The sequence below is a fragment of the Bubalus kerabau genome, chromosome 23 (genome assembly GCF_029407905.1).
Source record: "Bubalus kerabau isolate K-KA32 ecotype Philippines breed swamp buffalo chromosome 23, PCC_UOA_SB_1v2, whole genome shotgun sequence".
NCBI lineage: Eukaryota > Metazoa > Chordata > Mammalia > Artiodactyla > Bovidae > Bubalus > Bubalus kerabau.
The window spans coordinates 11,698,833-11,723,112 of NC_073646.1; the positions used below are offsets into that span (position 1 = coordinate 11,698,833).

At 46.8% G+C, this 24,280-nt stretch overlaps 1 protein-coding gene across 20 annotated transcripts in view; it reads left to right on the plus strand.

Annotated features, from left to right (window-relative positions):
• SNX29 (sorting nexin 29) overlaps nucleotides 1-24,280 on the plus strand; it is a 587,227-nt gene that overhangs the window by 17,581 nt on the left and 545,366 nt on the right. For 16 of the 20 annotated variants that reach the window (XM_055561377.1, XM_055561386.1, XM_055561381.1 and 13 more), the window contains exons 2-3: nucleotides 7,339-7,403; nucleotides 9,983-10,035. In XM_055561377.1, the coding sequence (XP_055417352.1) occupies nucleotides 7,339-7,403; nucleotides 9,983-10,035 (118 nt within the window). Of the gene's footprint in view, nucleotides 1-6,683; nucleotides 6,902-7,338; nucleotides 7,404-9,982; nucleotides 10,036-24,280 lie in introns of those variants that run through there. The other 4 variants (XM_055561366.1, XM_055561369.1, XM_055561368.1 and 1 more) reach the window with 4 other exon arrangements.

A 24,280-nucleotide genomic window follows, 5' to 3' on the forward strand; every position in this document is an offset into this window, starting at 1 on the left:
TCTCCATGCGTGTGGAGCACGGGCTCCAGGGTGCACGGGCTTCACCAGTTGTGGTGTTTGGATTTTCAGTAGTCCTGAGACATGTGGAATCTTTCTGGACCAGGGATCAAACCCACGTCCCCTGCATGGGCAGGTGAATCCCGAACAGGTGGACCACCAGAGAAGTTGCCTTCCTATTTTTTTTAAAGCACAGCTCAAGTTCCTGCCTTTCCTGGTGGCTCAGTCGGTAACGAATCTGCCTGCAATCCAGGAGACCACTTGCAATGCAGGAGACCTGAGTTTGATCACTGCATTGGGAAGATTCCCTGGAGAAGGAAATAGCAACCCACTGTAATATTCTTGCCTGGGAAATCCCATGGACAGAGGAACCTGGTGAGCTACAGCCAATGGGGTCGCAAAGAGTTGGACACGACTTAGTGACTTAAACCACCACCAAAATCCCGCTCTTGCAGTCTGCTTCCCCTGGCCCCCAGCAGGCCAGCAGTGTGGTGTGGAAGGTCAGCAGACCAGGGTCTCAGCAGTGCTTTGCTCCCTGACCCCTGGCCCCCAGAGAACCTTGCCATCTTCTTTTCTTATACCTTGTACCCACTGAGTGCATTGCCAAGGCTGACATAGTTGTTGTTTAATCCCTAAATCGTGTCTGGATCATAGCCCACCAGGCTCCTTTGTCCATGGGATTCTCCAGGCAAGAATACAGGAGAGGGTGGCCGTTTCCTTCTCCAGGGGATCTCCCCAACTCAGGGATGGAACCCACGGATTCTTTACTGCTGAGCCACCAGGGAAGCCCAAGGGTTGGCCTTAGACCAGAGAAACGACTTTCCCTCTGCTACTGCGTAGAGAGGTAAGGAAGTGCTGCTCTGTCAGTGTCTGTGCAGCCTTGACCAAGTGACCTGACTCCTCTGTGGACAGGAACCGTGTTTACCTTGACCTGGATTTTGACAGGGACGGGAGAAGGAATATATACCGTGGGTGCATCTTGCTGGTTTTTCCCTCCCCAGATGCCAGAGATGCATTTTCACCTTCACACTCCCCTGGGCCACAGCCACAGAGGCCTGGATTGGATTGCTTTGCCTGTGGTCCAGATGAAAGTACTTCTTAGAACCAGAGGTCTTAGGCCTCTGGGATGTAGGGCTGCCCACAACAACAGCAACAATAATAAGTGAAGTCAAGTCGCTCAATCATGTCCGACTCTTTGCGACCCCATGGACTGTAGCCTACCAGGCTCCTCTGTCCATGGGATTTTCCAGGCAAGAATACTGGAGTGGGTTGCCAATTCCTTCTCCAGCAACAATAGTCAACATGTATAAAGTGCTTGGTGTATACCAGGCACTGTTCTAGATGCGTGATACCTATTCAGTCATTTACTAACTGTGGGAGGTGCAGAGAAGTTAAGTAACTTTCATGGTCACACAGCTGGTGACCTTCGCTACTCTTAACCCCTGCTCTGCCTCCGCAGGAGGTCACTGAAGGCTGGAGGTTTGTGGGAAAAAATTAGTGTAGGATCTGAAGGCTTCTAAACCTGAGAGACAACAGGGAGGCGCGTGAACCGGGTGACTGATTTTCATCGCAGGTGATTTCTAAGTTAGAGCTTCAGGGGACCACTGTGGACCCTGGAGGGCATTCCGTGGGGCTCCTCTCAGTTTCTATTTTCATTTTGATGGTGCTCTAACAAGAAACTGGGCTTCCCTGGTGGCTCAGATGGTAAAGGATCCACCTGCAGTGCAGAAGACCCAGGTTTGATCCCTGGGCCGGGAAGATCCCCTGGAGAACGAAATGCCAACCGACTCTAGTATTCTTGCCTGGAAAATTCCTGGACAAATTCTTGCCTGGACAAAGGAGCCTGGCGGGCTGCAGCCCATGGGGTCACAAAGAGTCGGTTACGACTGAGAGACATAACACTTTCACTTCAACAAGAAATTAAAAAGAAGCCTGTTCTATGAGTCACTTTGCTGTGCACCTGAAACTCACACAGCATTGTAAATCAACTCTACTCCAGTTTTGTTTTTTTTTTTAAGAAAAGGAAGCCTGTTCTGGCTCATCTGACTGATAGTGTTGACTCAGGGCCATTGTTACAGAAGGAAGGAGGCAGAAAGGCTGGGATTTTATGGAGAAATCGTTGCTGAATTGGCGCTGGGGCTGCCACTGCAGGTTTCTTACAGGTTGAGGGCGAGCAGGACTTAACAGATGGCCGAATCAGTGGACGTGCAGTCGAGTCCCTCCATGAGCACTGGCCACGAGTGAACGTCTTTCCCTCTCAGCCTCAGTGCTCTGTTCAGTGGAGCCCACCTTTCCTTCTTCGTGAAGGATTAGATGTGTGTGTGTGCGTGTGTACCCAGCCACTCAGTCGTGTCGGACTCTGACCCTGTGGACTGTAGCACACCAGACTCCTCTGTCAATGGGATTTCCCAGGCAAGAATACTGGAATAGATTGCCTTTTCCTTCCATGGGAATCTTCCAACCCAGGGATCAAACCCACATTTTCCACATTGGCAGGTGGATTCTTTACCTCTGAGCCACCTGGGAAGCCCTGAAGGATTAGATGCTGGCCACTTCATGGGCTTAGCTCACTGTGAGGCTCAGTAGGTGGGCACCTGCTCCTGCTCCTCCTGGTCCCTGGAGAAGGTAGGAAAGAGCCCGGTAGCATTGCTTGCTCTGCCTGCCGTCTCAGAACAGAGGCCCCAGGTTTGCAGACTGCAGAGCTCGGAGGGTATGATCTCATGCAGAAACCAGTGACTGGAGAAGGGAAGTGACTGTCCCGGACACAGGGCCAGCAAGCAGCCTGGCCGGGATGAGAACTCATGATGCCTTGTGACTTCCCTCCAGCGCTCCTTCCATGGAGCCTCGTGGCCCTGGGCCTCCTGGGCACCTCCTGCCATCGGTGAATGTTGCCAAGGGCACCCGTGCTCCCCCTGCCCTGGGAGTCACGGTCCCTTAATCCCATCCAGGGCTGGGATGGTCATGGGCCCCCTCCAGGGGTCAGGATGGTCTCCTTCAAGTGCACTTCTTGTCTGGGGAGGGTGTGTGGCAGGCTGTTTCTCTGGAGAGCAGGCTTTCTTCCCACCGTGGAGAGGCTTTGCAGGGTGAGGCAGGGAAGGCTGCTGGCGGCTCCAGGAAAGCAGGGTTGCAGATTCCCTAGGAAAGCTCTGGGGTCCTCGCTAGGAGTAGGCACTCTATCCTCACTCTTCCCGTGTGCGTTGGGAACCAGCAGCATCAGTGGCACGTGAGAGCTTGTGAGAAATACAGAGTCCCAGGCCCCACCCAGCCCTTGTATTAGAACCTGCCTTTTAGCCAAGACCCCAGGAGATTCGTGCGCAGGTGAAAGCTTGTGAATTACTGCACTAACAATGATCAGTAAGGAGATGATGGAGATTTTTATTTTCTTTGTCAATCCCGCCCCCCTCCCACGATTTGTTGTTATTGTGTTTCCTCACATGAATTACTTTATAGAAAAATTGTGGTGAAATACAGGTAACATCAAATTTGCCATCTTCACCATTTTTGGAATATTTATTTATTTATTTACTTTTGGTTGTGCTGGGGCTTCGTTGCTGTGGGGGCTTTTTCTCTAGTAGTGATGAGCGGGGCCTACTCCCTAGTTGCGATGCAAAGGCTTCTCATTGCGGTGGCTTCTCTTGTTTCAGAGCACAGGCTTTAGGGTGCTTGGGCTTCAGTGATTGTGGTTCCCGGGCTCTAGGTCGCAGGCTCGGTAGTTGTGGCACGTGGGCTGCATTGCTCCGCGGCATGTAGGATCTTCCTGGATCAGGAATTAAACCCCCATCTCCTGCATTGGCAGGTGGATACTTTACCACTGAGACACCAGAGAAGCCCCTAATATTTATTTTTATTTATTTTGTTTGGCTGCTTTGGGTCTTAGTTGCAGCACACGTGATCTTTAGCTGTGGCATGACTAGTTCCCCGATCGGGGATCGAACCTGGGCCCCCTGCATTGGGAGCAGGGAGTCTTAGTCTGGACCACCAGGGAAGTCCCCATCTTAAGCATTTTAAGTGTACAGTTTGGTGGCATTAAATGCCTTCTGACTGTTGTGTGGCCGTCACCACCACCCATCCCCAGGCCTCTCTTCATCTTGTAAAAGTGCAGATGTGTAGCTATGAAACTCTAACCCCCATTCTCTCCCCTTGCCTCCCCTGACAACCACCATTATGCTTTCTTTCTTTATGATTTTGATTACTCTTAGTATCTCATGTAATTGGAATCATGCAGTGTTTTATCTCTTTGTGTCTGGTTTATTTCACTTAGCGTGATGTTCTTCAAGGCTCATTTGTGTTGCAGCATACTGCAGAGTTGCCTTGCCTTTTAAGGCTGGATAATACCCTTTGCATGTGCATGCCACATTTTGCGTCTCCATTCATCTGTTGATGTACACAGGAGCTGCTTCCACATTTTAGCTACTGTGAATAATGCTGCTATGAACGTAAGCATATAAATAGCTCTTCAGGATCGTGCTCTCAATTCTTTTGCGCATACACCCAGAAGTGCTGGGTTGTGTATGATAATTCTAAAACACGAATTACTTTTATGATCAGAAAAAACAGCAAAAGCACTTCAGGGGGGAAAACGTTGTCAACTTTCCAGTTGGCATCGCCCAAAGGCAAGTAGAGTTGTTGGGTGCAGTACTTGGAAAAAGGAAGAAAGCAAGGCTGCCTTCCCCATTCTGGTGTTAGAGGGCGAAGGGCGGAAACTCGCCCTCCTGCTGCGCGAGGAGCAGGGTGTGTTGATAGAGGTGTGTGTGAGGCCCTCAGGCAGGTGGGGTTTCTAGCCATCCTGAAAGACGCTTCGAGATGGCCTCTGGTCTGGTGGGAAGGGTGCGTGGGCTGACCTCTCTCAAGACCTCTTCCAGAAAAAATTACAGTGGCAGTGTTTGGGAAGTAAGTTTTATTACTGTGTGTCTATAGAGAGTCTATGGACTGGTTTAATCTCCAGGCCTGGGGTAAGGCAAGAGCCCATGCGATAGTCCTGACATAGCCCTTAAGGGGCACGGTCTCCAGTTAGGGTCATGGTTCCAACTGCTAGTGTTCAAGTTAGAACAAAAACCTGAACCCACTATCATGGTCCACGAGGCCTTTGTGACTGGCCCCTGCCTGCCTCTGATCTTTGCTTCCCCTTTTCTGCTTTCTGTTCAAGTCACTGGAGACTTCCTTCGGGTCCTGGGAGATGGAAGCCAGGCTGTTTTTGCCTGTCTTCCCTGGCTGTTGGCTCCGCCTGGAACGCTGGTCTCTCGTAACTTTCCATGACTGCTCCTCCGCGTTATAAAGGGCTCAGCTGGGGTGTCGCGTGTGCAGACAGACTTTCCACGACTGCCCTGGCAGACGTGGCCCTCCAGCTTCCTCCTGGTCTCTTCACTTCATCTGGGTTTTCTTCCTAGTGTGACTCTCTAACACCTTCTCCTCTGTTAGTGTACTTAGGAGCCATTTGTTTCTTCCTAATAGCATTTCCACTCTACAAGAAGATGGCTCTTTTATACCACTGAACTCCTGTGTCCCCAGCACTTAGAACACCGCCTGGCTCCCAGTAGTTCAGCAGATGTCGAGTGGGTCAGCGCCTGCACTTGCTTGTCCTCTCTGAGCTTCTGTTTCCCCCTCTGCGATTCAGGGATCCTAATACCTGGCTGGTAGGGTGGTCATGAAAATTACAGGACGCATCGCATTCAGAGGACTCAGTTTGGTGCCTGGTGTACAGGAAGTGCTCAGCACATGGGCACGGTTGTTAGCAGCTGGGTGGCCCTGGCATGACTTGGATGAAACCCTGACCATCTCGCTCTCTCTTTAAAACGCTATTTATCTGTCTATTTATTTGGCTGTGCCAGGTCTTAGCTGCAACATGCAGGATCTTTTTGTTGTGGCACGTGAGATCTAGTTCCCTGGTTGAACCTGGGCCCCCTGTACTGGGAGCCACTGGACCACCAGGGAAGTCCCAACACTGACTTCCCTTGTAACCTTAAATTTACGTCTCCTGTGAAACAGTTGTGTCCAGTGTCTGGTGTATAATAATACGTAGCCATGTCTCTGTGGATTGGAGTCACTGGGCCCCCTGTAGAGCATCAGATGTGGTTCTGACAGTGTTCTGCCTGGGCCTTTGAAGTGGCCTAGCCTGCATCTATGCTCAGTTGCTCAGTTGTTTCTGATTCTGTGCAACCCCGTGGACTGTAGCCCACCAGGCTCCTCTGTCCATGGGATTCTTCATGGACAAGAATACTGGAGCAGGTTGCCATTTCCTACTCCAGGGGATCTTCCCAACCCAGGGATTGAACCCGCCTCTCCTACATCTCCTGGATTGGCAGGCAGATTCTTTACTACCACTGAGCCACCTGGGAAGACGAAATTGGCCTTGCCCCACACCCTCTTAAATGGGAGTTTGGTGTATGACATGTGTGTTATTTGGGAATGCTTTTGACTGTAAGTAACCACCCAGTGTTCAGGGCTTGAACAAATGGAATGATTTGTTTTGTGAAAGATCTGAGATTTCTAGTTTGGTTCAGCGGCAAAGTGACATCAGGGCTGGTGTCTTTGTGATTCTCTTGGGCTTCCCTGCAGACGCTGCTCTGGCTTCCCCCGATGTGTTTTGGATGCAGGCATGAGGGATAGAAGCAGGAATGAAGCCATTAGCATCTGTCCTTTTCCCCCCAGGCCCCTCCCAGTGCTCTTCTGCTTACATCCCATCAGCTGGAGCTTCTTAAGGTCAGCCTTACAAGAGAGGCTGAGTAATTAGGGTTTTCATGGGAAAATGGTGTTAGAGATGATGGTGAGGTCAGCCGACCAGCAGTGCCTGCCGTACTAGGAAACCTATGTTTTAAGTTAGACTATTGCTTCTCAACTGGGGGCAGTTTTGTTCCTCAGAGGATGTCTGGCAGAATCCGGAGATTTTTGTTGCCACAACTAGGGTGTGTGTGTGTGTGTGTGTGTGTGTGTGTGTGTGTGTGTGTGTGCGCGCGCACACACATGTGTGTGCATGTGCACTAATGGTATCTCGTGGGTAGAGGCCAGGGATGCTGCCAGATATCTTAACAGTTCACAGGCAGCCGCAGAGAGTTATCTGATCCACATGTCAGTGACACCAAGGTTGAGAAACCCTTAAGTTAGATCATTCCAGAAACGTCATCCAGATTCGGGGAACACTAGTTTAGTTGCTTTCCTGTGATATAGTCATAGGAAAGGGGTCAGACCTCATTGTACTGGTGCAGATTATTGATATCTGGTGTTGTTATTGATTTTATTAAAGAGAAAGTTGATGCTGGCTGAGAACAGCCAAATGCTACATCTCAGAGAGTCTTAGTAGAAGGCGAATGTCAAACAGAACTAATCAAGCCCCTTGCCTTCTAGGAACACAGAACAATGACATGAAGAGACAGTTTCTGCTGGAACGACTGCTGGATGCAGTGAAACAGGTAAGAAGAAAGCGCATGTTGGACTTTGAGTTCAAGTCATAGTGTCAGATGATGAACGTAGAAGTCATTTCTGCCCTTCTGTCTACACAGCCCTACTTCTGCCGTGAATCTGGGAGGCTAACCATTTCCCCCAGCAAGTGACAGTGATCAGAGGTGGGGACAGAGGGGCTCCTGTGTCCTGACATCCTAAAGCCCCCGGAGGACCCACCCCCATCCTTCGGTGGTGTCCCTTTGAGAAGGGCAGTAATGTGGGTTTAAAGTCTTATTTCCAAGCAGTTATTTTTGTTTGTTTGTGCTGCGCTGCATGGCTTGTAGTAGAATGCAGGAACTAAAATCCCCAGATTGAACCCAGGCCCTCGGCAGTGAGAGCAGGGTCCTGACCATTGGACCGCTGGGGAATTTCCAAAGCAGACCTGGGTTCGATCCCTGGATTGGGAAGATTCCCTGGAGAAGGGAAAGGCTACCCGCTCCAGTATTGTGGCCTGGAGAATGCCGTGGACTACAGTCCATGGGGTCGCAAAGAGTGGAACACGACTGAGCGACTTTCACTTTCTAAGGGTGCTGCGGTGCTGGTTGGGAGTCAGGGCCCCGTGAGCACAAGCACAGGAACCAGGCCGTGCTCAGGGTCATGTGGCATCTCCAGATGGGCTCTGCTTGCTTTGGTTGACGCTGAGTTGGTGCCTGGCTTTTGGCTGGGTGTGGAAGCGGGTGTTGACACAAGGTTGGCATCAGGTTGTCTGCTTACAACCACCCGGCAGGCCTCGTTCCTTGCACATTCATCGTGTGTCTGGTGCTCCGCTGAGTGCTTTCCATCGAATCCTTCCAGCCACCCTGTGAGATGGTTCTTGCAATTATTGCCATTTTACAGATGAAGGAATGAAGAACTGAAGCTCAGGTCCAATAACTTGCTGCCAGTTGTCATAGTTAATAGGTAGCAGAGCTGGGATCCAGCCCTAGGAATTCACGTTTCAGAAGGGGCGACTGGCGATTACCGGCGTCCTCACAATATAGGGAGATAAATATGTCCTTTAATGGAAGTGCCTGTTAAGGGTTGATGTGAGCTCAGAGAATTTAGCATCTGCCCAAGCCTCGAGGCATCCAGGCATGGCAGAAAGGACACAGGCTCAGGTGTAGCTGGGTTGGAAGGTCAGCTTTGTCTCCGACAGCTGTGTGTGCTGGGGCAACTTACCCAGCCTCTCTGAGCATCCTTCTTCTCTTTAATTGGGTCACCCATCTCTAAAGGGCTGTGGAGGGAATTGCTTAAAGGGGTAAAGGGCCGTGGCCGGTGCCTGGTCCCCAATAAATGCAGAGCTGACATTATTAGTTTTTTTTCTTTCTTTGCTCCAGAAATGGAATGCAAAATAAGATGAAGAGTTAAGTCCAACCGCTTCAAATGTAGCAGTTAAACAGAAATAACTTGGATCTTCCACCCAGAGCTATTATTACTATTTGGGAGGGTGAAAGTGTTGTACATATGCCTTTTAAAAACCAACTTTAGTTACAACAGTGCTTGGCAAATAGTAATTTCTCAATACGTAAAATTTAATAGTTTAGTTTTCTTTAATATCTTGAGTGTTGAGATTGAAACCCTATTCAATTTAGGATTAATTGGACTGGGTAACCTGCTAGGTTTTACTTCATGTTTTGTTTATTATGTGTATTTTTTTATATGCATGTGGAATACACTATGATTTCTTAGCTTCATGAAGAAATTAAAATTTCTTCAAGTTGGAAAGAAAAAAAATAAAAACCAACTTTATTGAGGTGTGATTTGCATACAATAAAAATACCAATTTTAAGTGTGCAGTTCTGTGAGTTTTGACCGAAGTATCATTTAAATTTCTATATACACACACACGCACCCCTACACACAAATGTGATAATAAATTTAGGAATCTGGTAAACCTATTACCCACAGTGGAGGTTCTGTACCTTTGAAAGGGAATAGTGGAGAGTGGTAATGGTTGCACAATATTGTGAATTGAGTTGCATGACTAAAAATGGTTGAAATGGTAAATTTTATGTTATCTACATTTCAGCACCATTAAAGAAAAAAAAAAAAAAAAAGAAAGTTTGCTTTTGTTTGCACCCTCCCTGGGTGAATTGTCATTAGGCACAACCAGAGGGCTTGTTTGAAGCTTGATTTATGCTGTCATAACTTCACAGCAGCCATAACAACTCTGGGCCCTGTCAGAAGGGACCCGTCATCATCACAGATTTGTGGCAGTTTTAATTATTGCCTGTTAAGAGCCCTGCGTTATTGACAGTCAGCTGCTGACAGATAGAAGCAGCTTCCTAGAGAATCTGCAGACGGCTTCTGTTTCCCTCTTAGCGCTGTCTTTGTGCAAGGCTCCCTTCTGTACAAGCGGGAGGTAAAAGGGCTTCTTCCTTCAAATGGCGGCTGGAAGGCTGGGGTGCCCGCCATCCCACTTCTTGGGCTGACCCCCAGGGCTCGGGGACGCCCTGATTTGGCCACCAGAGTTTCTGGCCCTGGGTCCCCCCATACCCCAAAGGCCCCTGGGGGTGGTTTTGTGTGTCCATCCCAATGGCTGATCTCAGCGACTCTTTTTTTCCTGCAGTGCCAGATCCGCTTTGGAGGGAGAAAGGAGATCGCCTCAGATTCCGACAGCAGGTAAATAATGTAGCCTCTGAAACCCATTACCCTCAAGGCCAAAAAGGTAGCCAGAGATTCACTAGCTTTTATATTCTGCCACTGCAGCCAAGTGGGGCGGTGATTACGTTACCAAGTTTGAGTTTGGACAGCAAACCAATAATTGAGAGACGAGTTGTTGGGGCAAAGAATAATGGCTTGATTCAGAAAACCAGCTAACCAAAAGATGCTGCGCTTGTGTCTCCAAAGAACTGTCTTGCCTGAGTTAGCATCCAGGCTCCTTTTGTAATAAAAGGGGAGGGGATAAAGTCAAACACTCCTGGTTCCCATTGGGCTCCATAGGGATGTGTTAATTTCTTCTTCCTGTAGTCATTCACTGGTGGTCCTGGTCAGGTTTTCTATGAGCTAAACCAAAGTATTTTAGCTTAATGCTCATTACCTGGGAAGCAGGGTTCCCAGAAATGGGCCATTATGTGTAATTTAAACTTCTAGGTAACATCCCTTTAGTGATTAGCTTGTAATAGAATGCAAAAATTCTTCTCTATCACAATTACATTTGGTGGGGGGGGGGGGGGGCGGCGTAGGTCTATACAGTGACTGCTTGTCTAAAGTGCTCCCAGCTCCCTGCCATCCTCTTTCTAGGAATCTTCTCTGAGGGAATTACTTGAAATGCCTTTCCACCTGAAGTTATTTTCACAGTAATATATAATGATGAAAACTCAGAAATCTGAAGGCTCAACAAATGGGAAATGGTGAATAATGAAGCATAGTGCATCAGTAGTTTGAATGTTCTATAGCCCATTACAAGGATGTCCATACAGAATTTGTTATAAGAAAAATGCAAATCTAGGAATTTAAAAGTAATATATTTAGTAAAAATTAAAAGAGCAGCATTCAGAGTTAATATGGATGCAGAGTGATCCTCTATGTGTTAGACGACTCTGGCAAAAAACATACCAAAATGTAGGTAGAGATCATGTTGAGGTTAAATTAAGACTATTGGGAACCTGCATCCTTTCTGATATTTTGTCACATTTTATACTGTGATCATGTGTCCCTTTTATAATTAAAAAAAGTCCTAAAAATGGCCATTGACCTTCATGACCCAGGAAAGGCTGACATGACTGAATAAGCTTGTGTAGGACATACAGGCATTTGCTGGAAATGCCCAGTGACGTTCAAGGCTGATTTGTGCTCTGCAGCTAGGGAAGAGCAGGAGGAACATTCCTGAAAAGGAAGAGATGGGAGGGAACTCACTGCTCAGCATTCGTCTCAATCTGGAGACGTGTGTTTTCCTTCTGACCCTGACCCACCCAGCCCAGCCGGTTCCTCCTCTGTCCCTCCAACCCTTGCTCTTCTGTTGGCACTTTACCAGCCGTGAGCAGAGCGTGCGGTGCTACATTTTCATGGATTTATAGGGACTGTTTGAAACCAGTGCAGATTTAAAATTCTACCCCTCACCCCTACAGTCTCTGCCTCTTCTTTGCTCAGTTTTTCTCCACAGCACCAACTAACGACTGTATATTGTGCTTTTAAATTTTTTATTTCATTTCTTCCAGTTTCCCCATACCACAATGTCTACTCTGCAGGCAGAGAGGTTTGGCTGTCTTGTTCAAGGTGCATCCTCAGCCTGGAAGCATCTAGAAGGTGCTCAGGGAGATCCGTTGCTTGGTAGATTGTGTACCTGGCTTCCTACCACACATGGTCAGGGGTGTAAAGATCTGTGAGCTTGGAGGGCAAAGGGGCAGCTTCTCCATTTCTTTCTGAGTATTTTGCACAGACGTTCTGTGCCTGTCACTCTTGAGGTTCTCTACATGTTTGTGGCATTAGATCATTAAATTGACTGATTGCTTCAGTTCTTCCTGAGGGCCTACTATGGTCTCCATCAGTGCAGGGGTCCTCCTTTTGGGACCAGGGTCACCTGCATGAGAACAGGAGTCCTTGATCTCCTGAACCAGGAGGTAGATATGTGTGTGTGTGTGTGTGTGTGTGTGTGTGTGTTTATGGGTGAGTGGGTGTATGTAGTCAGGAGTTCTTTATCACTTTTTTTTGTAATTATGCTTTTTATTTCCTTAGAGAAGCCATCTCTGAATGTTAGATGAACATGTTCTTATATAGTAGAGCTTACCAATTATAACTTTTATTCTGTAAACTGTTGTATTTTATAGTAGGATTTACAAAGTTAATTCCTTCTGTGGTATCAATAGCTGTGGTTTCCGGCTTCCAGCAAGACCCTGCTTCATCATGATAATGATAGTTACTGTCTCTGACTGTTCCTGCCGCTCCTTGTTTGTGTTGACTCTTAGTCTCAGGGCAGCCCCAGGAGGAGCATAATTCTTTCTTCACAGGTGAGAAAACAGAAGCTCGGAGAGGGAAGCTAATACAGCCTCAGTGTACCGTCTTGGTAATGTTAGGGTTGAAGTTTGGACCCTAGTTTCTTGGGCTCCAAAATCTGTTCTTTCTGTGTTATATCACATTTAGCGATTGCATTGGTTGTGAGCTAGGTTAAATTTTTTTGTTTTTTCCCCTCTAAAGGGTTCCTTCTCAATATCCGAGTCTTAGTCCCCTCTTGCCGTGTGTCTGGCTAAAGGTGGCACCACCTTTGTGTAGGAAAGGCCACATCATTGTCCTTATTTGGTGAGAAAGTCTAACCTCGAGGGAAAGTCAGTGACAGTTTTAAAGCCACAGTCGTGAGGTCTGAAAAGAAAGGTGATTCGCCTCTCTCCGCACTCCTTCAGACAGCCTGGCATCAGGATGGATCTCAAGTCCGTTGACTTCTCTCCAGCCCCCTAGCTGTCGCCCATCGCGACACCCCGTGGCTCACAGGGCGGCCGCTGTGGGCCTTCCCCCATCTCCTGTCTTGCCCTGCCTCCTCTACATCCAGTGGGCTCTGCAGAAGCAGATTCCCGTCCATCACCACCCCCCTCCCCCCCCACGGAAAACCTTCCACCGCCTTCTCTTTGCTCTTGGGAAAACGACCCACATGCTGAACGACCTGGAGGGCCCCCTAGCTCTCCCCTGGCTCTTTGCCCTGCCACCCTGGCCTGGCCTTTTCTGGTTTTTGTTTTTTGTTCTTAAAGCCTTTCAGTCATTTTTCAGGGAAGCCTTCCAGGTCCCTGATATGAATCCTCCACACTCTTCTCCAGCACTGGCCGCCTGGGCTGTTTTCCTCGCTCTGTACCGGAGACTGGCAGACTCTTGCTGTTCAGGCTCGGATTTGTCCTCAGGCTGTACTGTGCTGACCCGGCTCTGTACCATTTGAGGCTATAAACCTCTGTGGGATGAATGCATTATATCTGTCTGCTCAACTAGAGGAGAAGAAGGAGAGAAGCCTGGAGAGAAGCCTGGTTTGCTCACGCTGCTTCCATAGTACCTGACACATAAAAGTGCTTGTGTGTGTGTATGTGTGTGTGTGTGTGTGCTGAGTCACTTCAGTCATGTTCGAGTCTTTGCGACGCTATGGACTGTAGTCTGCCAGGCTTCTCTGTCCATGGAATTCTCCAGGCAAGAATCCTGGAGTTGCCATGCCCTCCTCCAGGGGATCTTCCCGACCCAGGGTTCGAACCTGCATCTCCTGCATCGGCAGGCGGGTTCTCTCTCCCTGAGCCACCAAGGAAGCCCAACAGTGAGTTACTGAGCACCTGCTTGATGTAACATTCTGTGCTCGACACTGGGGCTTCCAGAGTATTTCTGACATGTTTCTGCCCCTCAGATGACTTTGTGTCCACCAGGGAATACAGAGGCGGCAATGGCAGAATGTGACACCGAGGGTGGCATCTTAGGGGCTGCTGGCTGCCCTGCGCAGCTGGGCTTCGAATGCTATCCCTTCCCCTTTCCAGCTGCACCTCTCACCTCTCCAAGTTCAAGAGTTAGATCTCCTGTCATACTGTGATTTATAATAAGAAAGATGCATTATTGCCCCGTCACTTGTGGTACTACACTCTTAAAACCCCTGACATTTCCGAAGCAATGAGAGCCAGAAAGGTATCTTTTGTAATGTTAATGTAGTGACTTTGGAAAGCACTCGAGGTTGGGGGCTGGCTGCCGGGAGGACCAACCACATGATTAAGGGGTTGGAACTTTCAGTTCCAACCTGGGACCACCAGTTCAGAACCACCAGGGACCACCAGTTCAGACCACCAGTTCAGAACCACCAGTTCAGACTACCAGTTCAGACCACCAGGGAGGGGAGAGGGGCTGGAGATGGAGTTCAGTTGCCAGTGGCCAATGATTTAACCAAATAATCTGTATAATGAAGCCTCCATAAAAATCCCGGGGTTTAGAGAGCCTCTGGGTCAGTGAACACTTACAGGTGCAAGAAGAGTGGGCCAAGGGGAGTGGCCCCCTGGGGGAGTGGCCCACTGGAAGCCCTGTGCTCTTTTCCAGTGCCTTTCTTCTATCTGGCTGTTCCTGAGTTACATCCTTTTGTAGTAAACCAGTCATCTAGTAAATAAAAGGTTTCTCTCAGTTCTGGGAGCTGCTCTAGCAAATTAATTGAACCCAAGGAGGAGGTCATGGGGACCCCTGAGATACATAACTGGTCAGTCAGAAGCGCAGGTGACAGCCTGGACTTGTGATTGGTGTCTGAAGTGGTGCTTGGGGCAGAAGGTGCCACCCTGTTGAGGGCCCACAGTGCTGGCTTTCCACTTGCAACAGTCATGGAGTTTTTCCCTTTAAAACAGGTTTACACATGTGGAAAAAGTGAGTTGGACTCCAGACAAGTAAATAATAGAAACATCCTCAGGGCCTTCCCTGGCAGCCCAGTGGCTAACACTTCACCTTCCACTGCAGAGGGCGAGGGTTCGATTCCTGGTCGGCGAGCTAAGATCCTACATGTCTCACGGTCAAAAAACCAAAACATGAAACAGAAGCAATGTTGTAACAAATTCACTAAAGACTTTAAAAATGGTCCAGACCCTCCCCCCCCCAAAAAAAAACAGGGAAAGAAAAAGAAAAACCCTCACAAATGACAAAAGTGGCCGAGTTCTCCATGGATAACTGAAGTTGAGGAAAGAGAGAGCTGGCCAGGGCTACATGATGTTCAGTATTCTTTGGCTAAAACCCCGATTGCAAAGCATGTCTGTGTCTATGTCTGTGTGAGAGATTTGTTTGGTTTTACAAGATGACACGGCAAGATGCAGCAGCCCTTGCATGAAGTATAAAACAGCATTGATAGGAAGGCAAGTGACAGTCAGGCATTGTTTTGTCCCCATCAGACTTTGTCCCCGGTAACCCTCTCGGGAGGAAGAGGTGGTGGTCATAAGGCTCCATCCTGCGCTCATTCCTCCTCTGCTGGCCTTGTTCTCCTGCTGTTTCCTCCTAAGGACAAGGACACATTCTTGTGCTTCATTAAACTGATTGCTCATTCCATCAGTCACACTGGCCTGTGGGGAGGCAGTAACGTATCTTTTGAATAGTTTGCCTTCTAGAAAGAATGGCCTAAGAACTAGCCGGTGCTGAAGTCCCTGTGAAGACTACATACACTGGTGCTCCACGGGTGCATCTTCTTCCCACGTGGGATTACAGAACATGCTAACGTTTCCTGTGGAATTAGAAAGAGCAACCCAAACCAGGGGGGCAGCAGAGTGAGCGTGGGATATGGAGCTCAGAGCTCAAATCCTGGTGTTGCCAGTTCCTGGTTGTGTTGGACTATGGACAAGTTTCTGATTTCCTTGTGCCTCAGTGTTCTTGTCTGTACATGGGGAGAGTAGTGATAATATTCACTCCATAGAGCTGTGCGGCCCTTAGGTTAGTGCCTGGTGGCTAGTAAGTTTCTAGCAATTGTTAGCTGTTGGGCTTCCCTAGTGGCTCAGATGGTAAAGAATCTGCCTGCAATGCAGGAGACCCAGGGTTGATCCCTGGGTCAGGAAGATCCCCTGGAGAAGGGAATAGCTACCCACTCCAGTATTCTTGCCTGGGAAATTCCATGGACAGAGGAGCCTGGTGGGCTACAGTCCACAGGATCAGAAAGAGTTGGACACAACTGAGCGACTAACACTTTTACTTTCAGTTTTCACTGCCATTATAATTTTCTGTGAAGTGTCTTGACGCTTGGTAAGTATTCTCTGCACATGGGTCTCTCCCATTGTGGGTGGCAATGAGTTGGCTTTGGGTATTTGCCTTGTTTAGATAGCGTAGATTTTTGTGATTCCAGTACTCTTGGAAAACCCCATGGGCGGAGGAGCCTGGTAGGCTCCAGTCCATGGGGTCGCTAAGAGTCAGACACAACTGAGCAACTTCACTTTCACTTTTCACTTTCATGCGTTGGAGAAGGAAATGGCAACCCACTCCAGTGTTCTTGCCTGGAGAATCCCAGGGACTGCGGAGCCTGGTGGGCTGCCGTCTATGGGGTTGCACAGAGTCGGACACGACTGAAGCGACTTAGCAGCAGCAGCATGTGACTATGTCAGAAGAAATCAGAGGGAAGCATTCTCCTTCCAAAACATGCCGGGGAAGACTTCTTGTTTTGGTGATTTTTCTTGGTTGTTATTCAGTCACTCAGTCGTGTCCAACTCTTTTGCCACCTCGTGGACTGTAGCCCACCAGGCTCCTCTGTCCATGGAATTTCCCAGGCAAGAATCCTGGAGTGGGTAGCCATTTCCTTCTCCAGGGGATCTTCCCAACCCAGGAATTGAATCTGCATCTTGTGCACTGGCAGACGGATTCTTCACTGAGCCACCTGAGGTTTTTCTTTACCTGTTAAGGAATTCGAAACTGTGTTGAACTTTTTAGGAAGCTAAAGAACGAAACCAGCTGCCCTTTGCTGTTCCTTAATGTTATTTCTTAGACACTGTTGAAAACTGTCCTGTGCGGTCCTCTGGACACTTATGAAACTGAATGGCTTTTTCAGACATTCCTTTTCCTCTTTTAAATGTTCGTCATGTGATGTTCGTCATTTTTTTTTTTTTTTTAATGTTCAGTTCGTCACAGATTTACCAGCCTCTTAGCGGTTTGAGGTGTTGACCGGATATTCTAATTCTCATCCTGGCAAAACCCCCTGGGGTTCGTTAACTGGATTTCTTATCTCCGCTGCCTGAGCACTTGCTTTCCACCTTGAGGCTCTAGTAGGGGATGGTTCTGTATTGCATTTGCTTTCATTTTACTCCATGAATCAAATGAATTGATTTCTTTTTGGGGAAAGATTATTTTTAGCAAATGGGGGGAGCCCTAGGGCATTTAGCAAATCTGAGCACATTTCCATCTGAATTTTAATAAATACTTGTGTTTTTATATTGATAATCGTTGAGAGCAGTGTTAGGCCCATAGGGAATCACGGGTCAGCACAGTCATCATCATCATCGCCACCATCCTGCTGTGGAGAGAGGTGTTGGGTGTGAAGGGTGAGCTTTGGAGTCAGGCATACTTATCTTCATGCTCACCCAGTCCACAGATCACCAGTTGTACATATGGGCTAAGTCAGGTGGCACTAGTGGTAAAGAATCTGCCAGACGGTGCAGGAGATGTAGGAGACCTCGGTTCGATCCCTTGGTCAGGAAGATTCCCTGGAAGAGGGCAGAGCAACCCACTCTAGTATTCTTGCCTGGAGAATCCCATGGATAGAGGAGCCTGGCAGGCTACAGTCCATAGGGCTGCAAAGAGACACGATTGAAGCCTCTTAGCATACACACATGTGGCATCTCTAGACGTTTCTTGCCAGAGAAGGCAATGGCACCCCACTCCATTACTCTTGCCTAGAAAATCCCATGGATGGAGGAGCCTGGTGGGCTGCAGTCCATGGGGTCGCTAAGAGTCGGAAACGACTGAGCGACTTCACTCTCACTTTTCACTTTCATGCATCGGAGAAGGAAATGGCAACCCACTCCAGTATTCTTGCCTGGAGAATCCCAGGGACGGGGGAGCCTGGCGGGCTGCCGTCTGTGGGGTCACACAGAGTCGGACACGACTGAAGCGACTTAGCAGCAGCAGCAGCAGCAGCAGCAGCAGCAGACCTTTCTTGCAGCATCTGTAAAATTAGATGATGAGGGTTTTCCTGGTGGCTCAGTGGTAAAGAATCTGCCTGCCAGTGCAGGAGGCTCAGCTTCAATCCCTAGTCCGAGAAGATCCCACATGCCGTGGAACAGCTAAGAGAGTGCTCCATTCTATCGAGCCTGTGCCCTAGAGACCACGCTCCACAATAAGAGAAGCCACCACAGTGAGAGTTCACAGACCACAACTAGGGAGTGGCTCCTGTTCATGGCAGCTAGAGAAAAGCCCTCACAGCAATGAAGACCCAGCACAGCCAAAAATAAATAGAGATAAATAAAATAAAATAGATAAACAGATAATTAAAAAAATTAGGTGATGATCGTGGTACCAACTTCCTGGGATTGAAGTGAGGATTAGATATAATAGTGTTTGCTTGACACACCCAGTGAGAACTTATTAAGTGCAATACATTTTCTTCCTGTGACTAGACATACCAGTATTTTGGCTAATTTGGAAACTAAAGGCTAGAATGATTCTCGTTAGTTCCTTCATTCAGCAGATACTTATTTATAGTCACTGAGTTGGCATTGGTGCTGTAAGCTGGGTGAGATGGTTGACGTTCTGAAGGAACTCAGAGTTGAGCCTGGGCAGTGGACGTGTAAATTGCAGACAGTCATGGTGGCCTGTAGTAATAATTACGTAGTATAGACTTGAGAGGCGAGTACAGGGTCTTCAGTTGTCAGATGGGCAGGATGGGACTTCCAGGCAGCAGGAGCAGCAAAGGCAGGGGTATGAGAGAAAGTCTTGGGATTGTGGATGGTGTGTTGTTTGTACCGGAAGTTTGGCTGGAAAGTCAATAGATTCTTGACTTGCTGTCATAGGGAAGTATTTGAACTTTTTCTGATAGAGTATTATTTTTTTTAAACTATGGCTATTTGTATAAGATTTTCACAATTTTTGCCACTCCCCTGTACTGTTTGTGCCAGAGATTGGCTTGAGGTAGAATTTTAAGGCCTCCCTTTTCTACTCAGGTCTTGTCAGTGAAATCAAAGATTGATGGCTGCTGAAATATTTTTCTAGTCATAGTAAAATGATTAACCTAAAAATGTCATTTTATGGTCCCCCTGAAATCGTCATGTAACCCGAGCAGAATGTGGCAGGAAGGAAAATGGTGTTGTCAGGTTTGCATTTCAGGAGGGTGGCTTCTGATCGGCAGGCCAGGGGGGTGGGGCAGGGAGAGGGGGCTGCTCTGCACAGTGGGCGAGGAAGCTGAATAGAGGTGGTGGTGCTGGGAGAAGGGACAGAAGGCTTAGGGTGAGCCTGGATGAGACTGACTGGGGGATGAGACCTAAATGCTCTGGCTCTAAGGTATGGCCAGAAATCAGAACAAATGTATATTGTTTTAGATTTTGTTTATTTTTTTTTAAAAACAGCATTTTTGGGGGCTCTAATAATAGGCTGCAAATTTTATTCTGAGCCACCTTTGCTTTCCCAAAGATATATCTGTACTGGGGGATGGCCTGCGTCTTACCTGTTTCTTTGTTTCTTATTGGAGTACAGTTGATTTACAATGTTGTGTGAGTTGCAGGTGTCAGGCAAACTGATTCAGTTTTGTGAATATATGTTGTTGTTTTGTCTCCAAATTGTGTCTGACTCTTTGCAACTGCATGGGCTGTAACCTGCCGCCAGGCTCCTCTGTCCAGAGGATTTCCCAGTCAAGGATACTGAAGTGGGTTGCCATTTCCTTCTCCAGGGGATCTTCCCGACCCCAGGGTTGAACCCACATCTCCTGCACTGGCAGGCGATTCTTTACCACTGAGTCACCAGGGAAGTCCATCTATCTATCTATCTATCTACTCTTTTTTAGGTCCTTTTGCCATGTAGGTCATTACAGAATATTGAGTAGAGTTCCCTGTGCTATACAATAGGTCCTTATTATTATTTTATGTAGAGTAATATATACACTGGTTCCAATCTATCTCCCCCCCACAACCCCCCACCTCCCCCTGCCCAGTAATTGTAAGTTTGTTTTCTACATCTGTGACTGTATTGTTTGTTGAAAGGAAGCTTTTGGTGTGGAGTTTTCTTTCTTCCAGGTTATGGACTCTGACCAAACTGGGAGATCCATTGGCCACTGGACCTGATGTCACGTCTCTGCTTCCTCATTTCCCGTTTATTCAGTTCTTCTGCATTGAGGGTCTCTTGGCTTTCTCCATCCTCTTTTTCCCTTTGGATTTATCAGCTCCCTAGACTGATTCCTTCTCAGCTTTCACCTCCCATCCCTGACTTTGAAGCTCCTCATCTGCCAAAAGAATCCAAGGGCAAGCAGGTGTTTGCATTTGGACCAAAGCTGGAGGGTCTATCTACCCCAGAGAAGACAGTTGCTGTGTTTTTATATGTGTGTATTTTAATAAATTAATATTTATTTATTTGTTTGGCTACACTGAGTCCCACGAGGGAGGTTCCTATAGTTTTGTGTTTCTTTTGTCTTTTTTTTTTTGGCCAAGCTGTGCAGCTTGTGGAATCCTAGTTCCCCAACCAAGGACTGAGCCCACGCTCCCTGTACTGGAAGTGCAGAGTCTTAACCACTGGACCACCTGGGAAATCCAGTTACTGTATTTATTTTAGTAACTTTTAAAAACGGTCAGAAATGATTTAACTCATTTAAAAATAGGTTATTTTTCCAATTTCTGGTTCCTCTGGTAGAACATTCATCTGATTTCTTTTTACATGCCCATCTGCCATCCTCAGGCCTAATAGTATCTTGAAAACTGTTGGCTTGTGAGTTTTCACTGTTACCAAGCTTGCATTTTTTTCCGGTTCTTTGTTACTTGCTTTTTTTTTTTTCCTCCCCCTCTTTTTTCCTATCCCATCTCTTCTCCTTCCCTCTGGATAACTTATGTTAATGATCAAGAATCATTTGTTCTGTGTATTTCTCCACATTCTTAGAAATAAAATACACATGTGTATACACACACACACGTACACATTGTCTTCCAAAAATTCAATTATATATAATGTTCTGCATCTGTATTTTCTCTCTTGGCACTATCCTGTCAAATCCTTTCCAAGTTAGAGTTCTAAAAATTCTTCTTAAAAAGCTGCACTATATTGTATTATGTGAAATGTACCAACAGTTGCCTACGAAGTAATACTGACTTTAAGTCCAATTTTTACTACTGTGGACAGTGCAACAGTAGACATCCTTGAGCATCTTTTCTCATGTATTGAGGGTTTTGTTTGTTTGGCAGAGATTTCCGGGAGCTGAGTTACTGGGCCATAGAGAATGCGTTTATTTTTAACAGTTGTGGTCAGGTATCTTTCTAAAAAACTTCTACTGGTAGTGCATGAAACTGCCCTTTTCTTCCTTTCTAATAATAGTTTTGAGTGTTGTTTTGAAGTTCTGTCAGTCTGATGGGTGAAAAGAGGTGGCTCACTTGTCATTGTAATTTGCATCTGTTGATTGCCAGTGAATTTCAGTTTTTTAATTTTTTTTTAATGTTTTTGGCTATTTGACTTTGCTCTTTTGTGCAGAGGAGCTTCATATTCTTTGCCCTGTTTCCTGTTGGATTATATGTCCCCTTATCAGTTTGTGAGAGCTCTTTGTGTATTACAGTAATTAATTAACCTTTCACCTGTTTTTTGCATTGCAAATATTTTTCAGATCTGTCCATTAACTTTGTAAGCACAGATAATAGTATCTATTATAATACTACGTTGAATTTTTTTTTTTTTTTTTTTTGGCGGTTCTGGGCCTTCATTACTGCATGTGGGCTTTCTGTGGTTGCGGCGAGCAGGCTTCTCATTGCAGTGGCTTCTCTGGTTGCGGAGCACAGGCTCTGGGTGCACGGGCTTTAGCAGTTGTGGCACACAGGCTTAGCTGCCCCAAGGCATGTGAAATCTTCCAGCCCCAGGGATCGAACCTGTGTCCCTTGCATTGCCAGGCAGATTCTCAACCACTGGACCACCAGGGAAGTCCTTAAAATTCTTGACACAATTAAATGTCTCTTTACTGGTCCATATACTAACCTGCCAATTTCTGGGTTTTCAGTATTTTATGATCTTTCTCAACATTAGAGTGTGCGTGTGGTCTTTTACATTTTCCTGTAAGATTTTTACTGTTTACAGTTAAGCCTTTGATCCTTCTGGGATTTATCTTTGTATAGTTCCTGGGATAAAATTAAAACCAGTTTTAGTTTCTTCTAGACGGGTGCCACCTTTCTCAGAGATCTTTTTGGCTCTTTATCCCTGGTCTGCTGTTTACTTGCGTCCCATTTACCTAGCACAGCGAGAGGACGCTCTGGGCCAAAGCAGGGAGGACTGATTGAGAGCACGGCGCTGATTTGACTCACTGGCCATGGACCCCTGGCTCAGCAAGGAGTGGGCGAGAACCTCGCATGTTGGCGCTGCCATGCTGTGGGTGAGGAGCCCAGCCTCACCTCCCAGCCCTCATTACCCTTCTCTAGAAGTGCTGGCCTGAGTTGCCAAGGATGCTTCCATCCTCTCACATGAGTGTAGACGATGCAAATAACTGAAGCCCACTCCTCTTCCTCTTTCTCTTCTTCCTCCTTCAGATAAGAATCCTACCATGTCTAACTGTAACTTGATTTAAAAAAGAAACAAAAACCTGGGCATGTATTATGGACCTTGTTCCAGGTCACTGGGTAACATAATGGTGCAGCCTGCCATCAATGGCGTCTTCATAATAAAGAACAGCCAGTGCCGGTTTTCACTGGGTACTTCCATCGACTGTGAGGCACACCTGGATTTCCGAGGCCTTAAAATGTGGGAAGAAAGGTGCTGCGTAGGTTGTTTAGATATGGCATCTCATTCTTTTAAAATTTTTACCTAGTGTTTGGTCGTGTGGCGGTCCTGTAACTTATTAGTGTTTTCCTGTTAATGGGCGTTCAGGCTGTGTCTAGTTTTGTTTCTGCTTTTACTGTTATAACAATGCCACAGCAGAGATGGTTGTTGTGTATATGTCTATTTTTGCCTTCTCATGCTTTTATATTTGTTTATTTCGGCTTCTAATTGTGAGATGATTATGGAGGCATAGGCAATTGTAAGAAATAGAAAGATCCCATTTAGCTTTTACTCACTTTTCTCCAGTGGTCTTACCTTGTAAGATTCTTGGATGGTAGGTATTTCAAATTTTGCTAATTTCACTTGTGTGTGGGTGTATTTAGCTCTGTGCAGTTTTATCCCTCTGTAGGTTCATGTGTCCCCACCACAGTCAAGATACAGAATAATTTAATCACCACAGGGTTCCTCCTGTTTTTTCTTTTCTTATTTTTAACCATACCCCACCTCCCTCCTGTCCCCTCCCTCCCCATCCCTAATTCCTGGCCACTACCACTCTCTTCTCCAATTCTAAAATTTTGTCATTCTAAGAATGTTATGTAAATAGAATCATGCAGTGTGTAACCTTTTGGGACTGGCTTTTTTTTTTTTTTTTCCAATCAGGGTAATTTCCTTGAGATTCATCCAGACTGTTGCATGTATCAATAGTGTATTGCCAAGTAGTATTCTCTGGTCTGGGCGCACCACAGTCTGTTTATCCCCTGAAGGATGTCTGGGCTGTTTTCAGGTTTTCGCTACTGCAAATAATGCTTCTGGAAACGTTTATGTACAGGTTATTGCTGTGACCCTAAGCTTTCGTTTCTCTGAGATAAGTACTCCAGAACACAGTTTCTGGGTTGTATGACATTTGCACATTTAGTTTTATAAGAAACTGCCAACTGTTTTCCATATTGACTATACCATTTACATTCCCCCCAGCAACGTGTGAGTGATCCAGTTCCTCTGCATTCTTGTCATCTTTTAATATTCTCGTGATTTTCTATTTTAGCCATCCTGTAGGTGTGTAGGCATATCTAACTGTAGTGTTAACGTGCATTTCTGTAATGGCAAATGATGGTAAACATATTTTCACGTTCTTGGACATGTGTATCCTCTTTGGTGAAATGTCTGTTCATGGTTTTTGCTCATTTCTAATTAGTAGTGCTTTTATTTTTATAGGATAAATTCCTAAAAGTAGGATTGCTGAGTCAAAGGGTCTGTGCTTAGTTGCTGTCGGACTCTTGGTAACCACATAGACTATACCCCGCCAGGTTCCCCTGTCCATGGAATTTCCCAGGCAAGGATACTGGAGTGGGTTGCTATTTCCTTCTCCAAAGGATCTTCCCGACCCAGGAATTGAAGCGGCATCTTCTGTGTCTCCTGCATTGCAGGCGGATTCTTGATCCACTGAGCCATCTGGGACAAAGGGTATAGGCTTTTAAAAAAATTATATTGCCTGATCTCTTTGTAAAGAGGTGTAGCAATTCACATTCATATTCCT